Genomic DNA, 13,237 nt, shown 5'->3' with positions numbered 1-13,237 from the left:
TCAGGAGAGGCTCTGTCACAGCAAGGTGGGTGACTGGAGGCATCTGCATTTGTCCATTGGGTGTTTTGAACTGTTGGGGCTGGGCAAGGGCGGGCTGAAGGCGAGCCACTCATTTTCCTCCTTCTCCCCGTGCTGATGGTCCCCCTGCATTCCTTCCACCCACCTGGGCAGCTCTGCTCTGAGTTAAATTAGTCAGTACTTTCTGTTAGGTAGCTGCTTGTTCCTATCTTCTCTCCATCTGTGTTGCAATTTGGGAGAGGGGTTTTCTATCAGAGGCAGTGCAGCACTTAATGGCCTTTATGCTATCACCTATGCCAATAGGGACTGTCTGACATCAGGGCCGGGTGGCACCAACACGACAGCAGAACGGATGTCCCTGTATGACTGGGGCAGTCACCTTGCAGTTTGTGGCAGGATGACCGGAATGCCCACAAGGAGCACTTCTTGGAAAAGACAGGTCTCTGCTTGCCTGCAGTGGGCCCCGAGGTCCAGAGGTGACTCACTGCTTGCTGCATGACACCTGGTTAGTTTTATCTCTGTTTTGGCTCAGGTACTTAGGATTGTATTGTATTAGTGTTTGTTTACTCACAATAAAGCTATGGCCATTTTACACCAGTACACTGTCAATCTCAATTGCTGGTGCAGTCCATTGTGAGCTGCCACAACCCTGTTCCCTCCCACCTAGCAACAAGCTGGTCAAGGCTACCCAGGTTATTATTTTTGTAAGTGGTAAAGAAATAATGGTGCATTTGGATTTCAATAAGAATCAAGTCAATATATAATGCATTGCAATATGCTGGTTCCAAAATTACTTATTTTCTTTATTCACTGTAATTTAACACGTTAAATGTGTTCATTGGATGCATATTCTAAAATGTTCTGATCTAGTAGATCACCAGTGTGAGACTAGTTGACTTGAAAATGAATCATTTGTGCAGTAATATAGTTTAGTTTAGTTTATTGCTTTTCTTAGACTGCCTTTCCAAGATAAAATCAGAATGGTTAACAATCAAATTCAATCAAAATAAATATACGTGATTAAAATAATTAAATCTTTACGATTCTAAAATTAACTTACTTTCTATGCTGCATAATTATACATATTATATGCTAATAGTTCATGTCTGCAATCCTTCTACTACTCATAATCTGAAGTCTCATAGGCCTGTTTGAAAAATCATGTCTTATTTTCCTGAATTTAAGATAATTAGATTCTTTACATGCTTCTGCAGGGAGGGAATTCTAAAGTGTAGGGATCCTTTGATAACTGAAAGAAGCACTGTGTGTGCATTCCAGTCTCATCTGTGTTAATGATGGTAATACCAATAAATCTTGATTGGATGATCTAAGTGTCCTTTTGAAATTGTATGGTATCCATGAGTAAAATGAATTGCTGTCTTTTTGTATAAACTCTTCTTTCAGTGAATTAATATTACATATATAAGCACTTGAAGCAAAATCTTCTACTATAAGTACTATTTTAAATTAGATTTTGCTTCCCTAGAGCACTAAAATTGGCATCAGATACCACAACTGACATTTCTTAAATTTTTCATGGTAACTTTTAAACCGGCACATAGGCACACATTGACACATGTGTGTCGGCCTGCGCCCAGGGTTGCAGCCATTTTATAACTTGCACGCATGTTATAAAACAGCCTGGCTGGGTGCACATGTGTGCCCAATTTTTAAGTGGACATGCTTATGGGCGCATATATCCCATTGCTATGTGCAAGTTGGGAGAATTTAAAGAGACTTGTGCTGATGCCATTCTGTTTTATCATTTCGTTCACTAGTTTGCCCTGTTACCAGCTAGGACCTGCATTCCCCCTCCCTTGGCCCAGGCTCCTTAAACCCCTCAGATCTCTCTACTGTTTACTTTTTAAACTTCCATTTCGTCCCTAGCAGAAGTAAAATTAGCACAGCAGGGGACCTTGCCACGCTCTGGGGCGTGTAAGTATTTACGCACATATCTCTTGGCCAGGCCCTGAAATGCCAGTGCCCTACCAAGACTCCCTCCACAGACCATGCCCCTTTTTGGAAACAAGTGAGTTGTGCATGCCTTGGGCAATATGTGTGCATCTAGGCAGTTTTTAAAATTTACTCAGCGAGTGTCAGCCCACGTGTATGTGCTTCTCCCTAATTTGGCATGCACAGAGCTTTTAACATTCGTCTTCTGGTGTTTAGATGTATTGCATGATTTATTAAGGATTTTTCTCTTTTTGATCATAAAAATGCAGGGCTATGAATTCCACAATGCTTTGGAATAGGAGTTAAAAATAATTTAAATGACTAAAAGTTTTGCAATATTCTCTAGTCACCAGAGTTTCAAATTATCAATTATTTCAATTCATTCTGCATGCTCTTAAGTCCCCTTTCAAACAGGTGAGGAGTAATATTGATTGACCTTGCTCAACTTTTTTATGTTCCCAATGAATTCAGGAAACTCTAGGACACATAAGTTTAGCGGCCAAATCACTGGCCCGGTTCCTGACCCTAGAGAGGTTTGAGGTCATCACCTCAGTCCTCTGCTTGATGGAAGAACGTACAACATGCCAGTGGTACGTTTATCAGTGGCTTCATTACTTAGATCAACCTTAAGCAGTAACTGAAGGGTAAAACTGACCTGACCCCATAAAGTCTAGCTGATCCAGTAACTGAACCTTGCACAAAAGAGCCAGCAACTTTAAAATAACTCCCAGAAAGAGCAGCTCATTTTGAGTATCTCTGTGGCAAAATGACCCCCAGTGAGAACTGACAGGAAAATATATAAACCATGGTTCAACAACCTCAATCTTTTTCTCAAGAATACCCTTTTCATCTGAGGGAGTCAGGAAGAGAAGACAGAGAATTAAGGTAGAAACTGACTGCAGAACTAAATAAAATGTACTAGGGAAAGCTCTCCCTACCTTCCTTTTGTTTTTTACATGCAGATTTTTTCTTTGTTACTTCCCTCATCTCTTCTGGCCTCCTCTGCTCCCTTATAGCTTCTTTTTCTTCCTTGTTGTTCTTACTTCACTCCCATAGTCACTTCTTGCTGAAGCTAATCAAAGCTTATATATTTACCGATATCCTAGAGCTCATCTAATTTAACCAGGAAATGGAAGTCCATCATCTCTTGACCTTACACACCTGACAAAATAATGGTTTTCTTGTGTTGTTCTTCTTCTTTGTATGGTGTTGGTTTAATTTGCAACAATAAGTTTATAGATCAGTGTCCAAATGTGCGCTTAGGGAAGGATGTCAACCTTAAAAGTAGGAAAACAACCTTCTTTTGGTAACTCCTGGTAAGTGTTTTTGATGTCACTCACTTGCTACAATATCAACATACTAATGTCAAATGGCAGCCAGATGTCAATTTTTTTTTCAGGCCTCCCAGCTAGAAAAGGAACTATATTATTCAGTTAAATGAAATATGGGTCAACAATTACTAGTAGCTCAGTGACTGAAGACATTTTTTGGGATATACGAGTAGTATTTGGCACATAGATAAGCAAATGAATACTATACCTGATGTAATCATATTTCAGATAAATTGCTGAGGTTTTGAGAAGATCCAATGAAAATATAGGCTTGCATTGTGATCCTTTTCTACCACACTATGTTTTTCAAAATATTGGTTACAGTAGGATATATCAGAGACAAGCTGACAAATTAATAAAGATGCAGTGGAATTTTGATCCCAATCTATGATCCCAGTCATAGCACAGGTTAAGACAGTTTTATGACCTCATGCCCACAGTCATAGTGATAATCTCAAAATATAACATGAATGGAAAGTCATAATTAATTATATTCAGACAATGTAGCATATTTCTTATTTTTGCATTAAATTGAGCTTTAAATTATGCAACTAATCGGCCATTAGGCTATACATTGTAGAGTTATATGCACGTATTTAATTTGAAGCTGATTGTTGTATTGTCCTTCATTTTTCCGCCAATCCTGATATTTAAAGCCCAATTCTCTAAAGTAGAATGACATTTTTTAGTTGGCACATTTCTAATTTTGAAGTTTTTATCATAAAAGATGAGATAAGGGAACCACAACTAGAAACCGCTGTATGTGTTTTAGTTTTTTAGTTCAGCCATTTAGTTACCCTGTTGTTCTTCCTCCCTTCTAGAGTCATGAAACCTTGGTTTATGTAGGGTTAACAGAATTTAGAGGTTTTAACAACTTCTACTTTCTGTTGCTTCATCCAGAAGTCTTTACTTGCAATTGACAAATTCAATGTGGCAGGGTGAAATTGTGCCTGCAGTGATGAATCTTGGCATCAATGATTTTTCAAGTGGTCACAGCGGTTAGCCTTGTTTTTGGGTTGCTTTTTTTTTATAATTAAGAGTTCTACTGTTGCTTCTATTGTCAACATTGCTGTGGTATAAAATATCTAGCACTGACACTGCTATTGTGCCTGCAAAAATACCAGCATGTCTTGAAGCTGAAAACTGGACAGGAGAATCGGCTTTATTTCCTAAAAATAATTTTGCCCTTTATAAAAAAAAAAAAAAAAAAAGTCCCATCAGATTCACAAGTGATCAGGCTGCAAATTTGGCAACCTTGAAAAAGCAACATAAAAGCAAATGATCCCTTTTACCCTCTGTATTTCTGTTTTATGATTCCGTAATCAAATTCTGTATGGCTATGTGTCAAAATAATAGATTGCAAATTAAGATTTCACACAAGGTCTGTTTTCAGTTTTTAGATGACTAGATTTGAGTAATTCTAAGCTCCTTTTTCCGCAATTGGGGAGCCTCACAAGAAAGAAATAAAGAAAAAAAAATCTGTTGAGTTCCCCAAGTTCCTAGTTGACCTAAGAAACCTCAGACCCTTTTAGAATCTTTCTCCTGTCTTTCCATGCCTGATGCAAGCACATGTACATTGTTAGGTATAGGGGTTTTTTCCTTCCCTCTCTCTTTCTCTGAATTCACACAGTTTAGCTTGTTTCAGTGTTGCTGAAGAGAAAGTAGTCAAGTAAGAAAACTTCCATGGGTCCCTAACATAAAAAAAAAGTTTCTCCTGGTCATGGAGACAGAGCCCCACGTCTGTAAGAAAAAGTTACATAGCTCACTGTTTTGAAAGGCCAGTTGTAGCACCGTATCACACACTTTGTAATCCCTAAAGAAATGAGACTTTGGCACTCTTTGGGCGGGGAAGCCTGGCACCTGGGAGCTTTTCATTTGGCCCGCAGAAGTGAATCAAGTTCCAACCCCTGGCAGAGAGAGCGGGAGGAGGGGGAGTGTGCTGGGCCCGAGGTGATGTGCACCTCAGCTTGTCAGACCGCCCCTGCGCTGCGAACTTCCCAACCGCCTCCAGCCCCCCTCTTCCTAAACTGGAAACCAAATGTGGCCCTCAGGCTAAAGGTTCTGCCCATTCCTGCCTTTGACACAACTGCCTCTTAGACAATAGGTAGGACACACATTTTGTAGAATCACTCCCAGGAAACCAAAATGTTCTCTTAAAGCTCAGTAATTTGATTCAATCCCATTTTGCTTTCTAAATGTTCTGTTTCTTTTGTCTAGAGCTGCTGTTCACTTGGCCTCATCTGGTAGATGAAGAGCAGGCTAGTAGACAGTGTTTGAGTAAGTATTAGATTTGTATTTACTTAGTTGTCTTTCCAAAATTCTGTTCAAGGCAAGTTACAATTCAGGTTCAGTAGATAGGTCCATATCCCTGGAGGGTTTACAATCCAAAGGCCTGATGTAATAAGGTGCATGGTAAAACTGTGCTGAAATTCAGTGCACAGTTTTTTTAACCCACGCAGTAAGAAAAAAAAAAATGAACTCCCGATGCAATAAGCAAATTGCATGCTAATGCATTGTAAGTTATGAAACCATGCAAAGCCCAGTTAAAATGTGTGCGATTACAAGCACAACTTGGTTTGTGCAAGTCTTTTATGCCCATGCAATCCTGAGGTGGGAGCATACCTGGGAACATTTGAGTTGTGGTCACCCTGAGATTGTTGTTGATTAGCAGAGGGTGGGGAGGGGGAAGGAATGGAGTAATATGTATCAGCTTTCTCTCTTCCACCACCCACCCAACTAATCCACACTTTCTATTTTTCCCACCCATCACAATCACCTGTCCTCCTCCCGAGGTGACCCAGCATACTTCCCCTTTATCTCTCCCTGACCCCAGCATTTTCTTTGCTTCCTTCCCCTATAAATCTCAGCTTCATGACTCATGCATCCTCACTCTCCCCTTAGCTGAATGATTCCCAAGTCCTGGAATCACAGCTGCAGACTGAGTTTTGTGTGTGCTGCAGCCCCTCTCCAGTTTCTCCCCACATGCTGCTTGCAGCATCTACTCCAGGCTCCCTCCAGTTCTCTGCAGGCTTACTGAGGAAGGGGAATGACTGAGCTGTATACGGAGAGGCCCTGAGATGTCTAGTGTTTCCCCTGAGACCCTGCAAGTGATGCAAATTCTCTGTGTCTCAGGGTGAAATCCTGAGAATTCCTAGGGAGGCAAGAGCTGAACCCAGGAGAGACAGAATGTCTCTCCTGGGTTCAAGAGGAGAGCTCATGCTATAAGCTCTTGCTTGAGCTGCTTAGCTGCTTAGTATAGGTGCTTAACTACATTTGCAAGAGGCTTGCTGGGGCTTCAGCTGCTCCTAACCCTGGCAGCAGAGGAGGGAGGGCAGAATGGGTGGTTTGGACACAGCAGAAGAGCTAGAGAGAGGCAGGCAGGGGTGCATGGCTACATCCTGCCATGGCAGCTGCAAACATCTACAGATGATAAAGATGTAAGCGCTTACAAATATTTTTAAGGAGAAAGAAGGAAGGTTTGTGCACATCAAACACATTTTGTTCACATAGCCAGGAGTGTAAGTCCCAACCAGCATCATGAGCCCCAGATCAGCTTCACACTAATACTCGCACTAAAAACTTTATTCCATGAATGACGGGAGTAAAAACTTCCCAGTGCAAACCAAACGTGAGTTAAGCCAGCATACCTCTCTGCACTGGATGGGGAGGGGTGTAAAAGCTAATGCTTTTATTTGCATGGGATTTCTATGAGAGGGAAGCATTGCACAGTTTTACATGCGCAATTTTTGTGTGCAAATCTCCTTTGTGCATCGGGAGAGAAACTTGGGCCCTAAGCTTGTATATAAGGCAACAGAAGGGGAAATGACATGTCTAAGGTCACAAGGGCCATCAGTGGGAGATATGGGATTTAAGGTTCTTAGGCTTCTGCTCTAGCCATTAGGCTACTCCTCCACTAGCAATTAGCCTTTGTCTTTATTAGAGATTAAGCTGCAGTTGATTTAATGGTGACTTTTAGAATTATTCTTACTCTTAAAATCTTTTTCTAAATGATGCTGCTATTCTGTGAATATATTATATCCACAAGAAGGCATGCTAAGATTGCTTTCAAAATTGTACATGGTACTTAGGGTCTGATTTATTAAGAGTTTTTGGCCATTGTGCACCTTTCGTGAGAATCCTTTGATAACTCCAGCCCTTGATGCTTAAACATTTTCAAATGCAGTATGTTTCAAAAATAGCTTCCTGCTTTGAACTTAGCCTGCTTTGAACATCTTGTGGCCATAGCAGTGCTTAAAACTGTTTCCTTATGTTTTCCCTGCAGATGTGACTACTATATATAGATTCTCCTAGTAAGACTATTTAAACAGGCTATTTTGGGTATCTGAGAGATTTTGTTTCACAGCAAAGTCATTCATAATGCTGTTCCTCTACCTTATTAGTTCATTTTTTAAAATCAAGATCATTAATAATTGTATTAGTGAGTGAAAGAGCTGTTACTCTGTCACTTAGCTATTGTTTGTGTCTCCCTGAACAGGAATTTAAAGAGACTGTTGGTAGTTATTCCACAGTACTGAATTTAAATCAGATTAAAAGGAACTTTTTCCTAAATGTCTTATGCTATGTTAAAATAAATGTTCAGGCAAATTGATTTCAGGTTGTTCTACTAGGATTCTTACGATAGGTCTTCCAACTTGCTAGACATGATAATGTGTCAGGATTAAGTCTCAATGGTGACAATGGGAGCAGAGGGCTGGGGATCTACTAGGGAGAGCCTTACTACCTGTAGAGAGTTTGGGAGAGCAGTAGTATTCCTACCCTTCAGGTATAAAGATACTTCTAGTAGGGCCTTCATTGATCCAAAAGGAGACCCATCTCTGATAGTACCCTTGGTTTAAACCCTGAGCTAGCAGTCAGGGTCATTTGACCAGTTACCCCCCACTCCCAACCTTATTTATTTATTTATTTAATAGCTCTTCTATACCGTCGGTAAGTTAATTCACTATCACAATGGTTTACAGAAAGGCACAATAAGGAAAAACTATAATTGGTATAGATTACAAATTATACATGTGCCAACAAAGAACGGTAACATATTTTAATATGAAAGGACTCTGTGTTAATTAAGGCTTATATGTTGGTTGAAAAACTGTCAAGCGGTTCAAATCTAGCGTTAATATGCAATTGGAGATATTAGAGGAAAAAAACTGATTACTAGAGACAGTGGCTCCAGCACAGCATTTCCTTCCTTCATGGTATTGGCTCTAGTACAGCAATCCTCTAGTCCTCACACTGGTAGGATTTTGCCACCCCCAAAATCTTGGCGCTCTAGGCAGCTGCCTAGTTTGTTTAATGGAAGCACCAGCCCTGCTAGCAGAGAGTCTTTGCTGGAACAACAAACCCATAATTCTCTGGGCTGCATCATTAAGGGTTTGTTTTAAATCCTGTTGCGTTATCATAGATCTAAAACCCTGCTTGCCTGGTCAGGAAGTGCTCTTGAATACTTTTTCTCCACATATTTTTAAGTTAGGACCCCGTTTTATGTTTGATACATGCTTCTTTAATTAACACTGTTTGTAAACTGACTACAGAATCTACACCCTGGTTAGACCCAGATATGGCAAAACCAAAACCGAAAACATCATGCCAGTGTTTGGAAGGTAGTCCCATAATTCCTTGCTGAGTATCAAAGTCCCATTATTATATTTGGCTAATAACATTTATATTGTAGAATGAACCTTCTTAAAACGAAGAAGCAGCCCTAACATTTATCAAACAACTTTGATGTTGCATGCCTTTTAGGTGTATGAACTACACTGTTTATTTAGCAAATGGTATGCAACAAACATAAAACACCTTGAAGCAAATTCAACAGAAACTACACATTTTCTCTTCATATAGATGATTATTGTCAAAGTTGGGTTGACTGTACAGTGTACTAGGACAATATTGTGCATTATACCATAGGATATATATATCCTGCTGAGTTTGTTCCCTGGAAGGTCACAATGTTTACATGCTGACAGATCTCTTATACAATATGAGCCCAATTTTTCAAAGTCATTTCCACAGGTAAAAAGTGTATTGCATAAATAAATTGACTGTTTTGAAAATTGCCCATCCTCAATGTGGCTACAGGTCCGTGGCCTGTTGGGCCCCATTGAGAGGAGGAATTCACGAGCTGTGGTTAAGCCAAAGTAGGAAAAGTATGCATGCAGATCACATTTCAAATCTGCATGTTCATTTTTCCAACAAAATTCTACCACATCAAAAAAGCAGGTGCAAGTGACCTTTGTCTTTGAACCTGTGCACTTTGCCTTTGAATACTGGCGCAAATCTTGCAGGTAAAATGTATGTACTATCCCCGTGCGAATAGTTTGCGAGTGTTCATAAATGGTTTTGGAGCTCACCCTAATGATAGGTGAACTGCAGCAAAGGAAGATGGGAGAGTGTTACATTTTCGGACGTGATCAGCATGGCCCATTTGATTCTTAGAGAGAAACAGACAGACAGAGATGGTCTCAAACTTCCAAAATTGGATTAAAAAAAAAAAAGGGAATTAGGAGCTATTCAGCATTACAGCGGAAATCACAGAAAAGGATCGGACTTTGTTAGAATGATAAATCTAATTACTAGATTTCTAAATTTTCAGTATTGTAGTGCAGAAGGCAAATAGCATGCAAAGTGTTCAAATAAATCCCTTCAGAGAGAAAACATAAACTTAAATACAAATAAATGTCAAAGGCTGATCATGTTCTGCGATTTCCTTTGTAATATATGATAATCCCTAATTCACTTTTTGAAATCCAAATTTTGGAATTTTATGTCCATAGCTGTCTTTGTTTAGATGATCTTTGCTCCTTATTCTCTTGGACCATATGGTAGATTAGTTTAGACCATATGGTAGACCATATGGTAGATTTTGTTTAGACCATATGGTAGATTAGTTTTTAGTGGGTATGGCGGAGCCTTTTAAAGAGGCGTGATATCCCAGGTCAAGGAACAGGATAAAAGTATCTGCCACAGAAGCAGGGCCACAGTTGGCATGCTAATAACTAAAGTCTAGAAAATTCTAGCTCTTGCATCCAAACTTTAAATTGCAGTCATCTGTTAGAAAATGAGTCAAACATTACTCCATTAATGAAGATAAAATAATGTAAGATGAATCAATAAGCCACAGTCATTATAAAGTGGCAGAATTTTGTTTTAGTAGTATAAATATATTATATATGAAAGGAGTGAGGCAGCAATGCTAGAGGAATGAGCAGCCAGCTCTTTCCTCGCCAGACCCCGGCAACAGCTCCTCCAATCCAGCAGAGAGATACCATGTTAGGAGCTACCACCCAGGAAAAAGATATAGGCATCATAGTGGATAATACTTTAAAATCGTCGGCTCAGTGTGCTACAGCAGTCAAAAAAGCAAACAGAATGTTAGGAATTATTAGGAAGGGAATGGTTAATAAAACGGAAAATGTCATAATGTCTCTATATCACTCCAGGGTGAGACCGCACCTTGAATACTGTGTACAATTCTGGTCGCCACATCTCAAAAAAGATATAGTTGCAAAGGAGAAGGTACAGAGAAGAGCAACCAAAATGATAAAGGGGATGGAACAGCTCCCCTATGAGGAAAGGCTGAAGAGATTAAGGCTGTTCAGCTTGGAGAAGAGACGGCTGAGGGGGGATATGATAGAGTTTTTTAAAATCATGAGAGGTCTTGAATGAGTAGATGTGAATCAGTTATTTACACTTTTGGATAATAGAAGGACTAGGGGGCATTCCATGAAGTTAACAAGTAGCACATTTAAGACTAATCGGAGAAAATTCGTTTTCACTCAACGCACAATAAAGCTCTGGAATTTGTTGCCAGAGGATGTGGTTAGTGCAGTTAGTGTAGCTGGGTTCAAAAAAGGTTTAGATAAGTTCTTGGAGGAGAAGTCCATTAACGGCTATTAATCAAGTTTACTTAGGGAATAGCCACTGCTATTAATTGCATCAGTAGCATGGGATCTTCTTAGTGTTTGGGTAATTGCAGGTTCTTGTGGCCTAGTTTGGCCTCTGTTAGAAACAGGATGCTGGGCTTGATCGACCCTTGGTCTGACTTAGCATGGCAATTTCTTATGTTCTTATGTTGTTAAAAAGAAGAGCTAAGGCACACTAAGCAGACCCTGAGATAATCTGAACAGCAATGGCGGAAATGCCAATCTACAGAATCCCTAAAAAATTACAAATCCCTATTAACAAAATTTCATGAACAAATCAGTAAAGCAAAAAAAGACTACTATGCAAAGCAGATTTATGTGTAATATTTAATTCCAAATTGCTCTTCAGAACATTTAAAAACCTAATCAAGGACCCATCTTCCTTCATTTCAAATAACTACGACTTTTCAAAGAACTCATGCAATGAATATGCTACTTCACTGTTAAACAAAATCAATACACTAAAAACACAATTCTCCACCTGCTTACCAACAAAAGAGCATGAAAAATTGGGCCAAATGAAATGGAACTCATTCGACTCGGTTTCCAAATTTGAAATAAACCAAATCATCACAAAAATGAAGCCTGCTACCCACCCACTGGACCCTATCCCTGCAAGTACCCTGAAAAAATTAAACAGCATAATAACTCTGATATTCAAAACTATAATTAACCACTCACTAGCAGAAGGATTGGTTCCCAATAGGGCAAAGCAAGCTGTGATTAAAACCAATCCTAAAAAATGAAACTGGCATAATCGATGATTGGGATAATTACAACCAATATCCAATTTGCCTTTCATTGCTGAAGTCCTAGAAAAAGCAGTGTTATCTCAATTAGAGAACCACCTAGAAGACAATAATATACTATACCCAAACCAATTTAGATTCAGAAAAAATCACTCAATAGAAACTCTACTCATTTATTTGGCCGACCCTATACTTCATGGGTTTGTCAACAATGAAGCATATATCCTGGTACTAATTGACCTAACAGCAGCATTCAACACAGTTGACCATACCCTGCCACCAACTGAGAGAAATTGGAATAGGTGGAAATGTTAACAATTGATTTTCTTCCTTCCTAAAAGATAGGACATTTGAAGTCAAACTGGGCAATAAAATTTCTGACACCTTTCCAATCAATACAGGTGTCCCCCAAGGTTCAGCACTCTTGGCCACACTATTTAACATTTATTTACTGCCCATTTGCGCATTACTAGCAAATCTAGGAATCAACTTCTTCCTTTATGCAGGCAACATACAATTCTACATCCCTTTCGACAAAACATTTGAAAAAATGCATTGTCTCTGTCAACATACATGAAGGCTATACAACAAAAACTCTTTCAACTGAAACTAACTCTAAACCCCCAAAAAACTGAAATAGTGTTAAGGAGAGATACCACGATAATCAAACCACCATCCATAGACCTAGGAATTATTAATATCACTCTCTCAAATCAAGTAAGAGACCTAGGAATACAGATTGATGAAAACTTCACTATGAAAAAGCATATAAGCAAATTAATCAAAACAGGATACTCCAAGCTGAGAATAGTTCATCAGCTGAAACTCTTATTAACAATACAGGACTTCTGCACCGTCTTATAAACACTAATATTTTTTAAACAGACTACTGCAATTCCCTATTACTAGGCCTACCCTCAGGAGTACTAAAACCACTATAATTACTTCAAAATGCCTCTGTTAAACTTTTACTAGGGACAAGGAAATTTGATCACATCACTCGCTCGTTGATAGCACTGCACTGGTTTCCTGAACAATCCAGAATTCATTATAAAGTACTTACTCTAATTTTCAATATCATCAAAAATATTAACCCATGCTTATTACACACCACAGAGAGCCCTAAGATCACAAAACAAAGGACTGCTACCGGTGCCTTCTACTCAGAACACACACCTAACACAAATAAGAGACCAAATGTTTTCCATAGCAGACCCCAAGTTGTGGAACTCTCTTCCAGAGTCAC

At 39.3% G+C, this 13,237-nt stretch overlaps 1 protein-coding gene across 2 annotated transcripts in view; it reads left to right on the top strand.

Moving 5' to 3' along the window:
- The window catches only part of ZNF385B (zinc finger protein 385B), a 690,453-nt gene that overhangs the window by 284,389 nt on the left and 392,827 nt on the right, over positions 1-13,237 (top strand). The window contains exon 3 of one of the 2 annotated variants that reach the window (XM_029605910.1): positions 5,520-5,579. The exons of the other annotated variant lie outside the window; for it this stretch is intronic. Coding sequence (XP_029461770.1) covers positions 5,520-5,579 — 60 coding nt within the window. The remainder of the gene's footprint in view (positions 1-5,519; positions 5,580-13,237) is intronic. 2 annotated transcript variants of the gene reach the window in all.

This window comes from Rhinatrema bivittatum, chromosome 6 (genome assembly GCF_901001135.1).
Source record: "Rhinatrema bivittatum chromosome 6, aRhiBiv1.1, whole genome shotgun sequence".
In the NCBI taxonomy this organism is placed as follows: domain Eukaryota; kingdom Metazoa; phylum Chordata; class Amphibia; order Gymnophiona; family Rhinatrematidae; genus Rhinatrema; species Rhinatrema bivittatum.
Note: the sequence above shows the minus strand (reverse complement) of the source record. Positions and strands in the feature narration are given on the sequence as shown.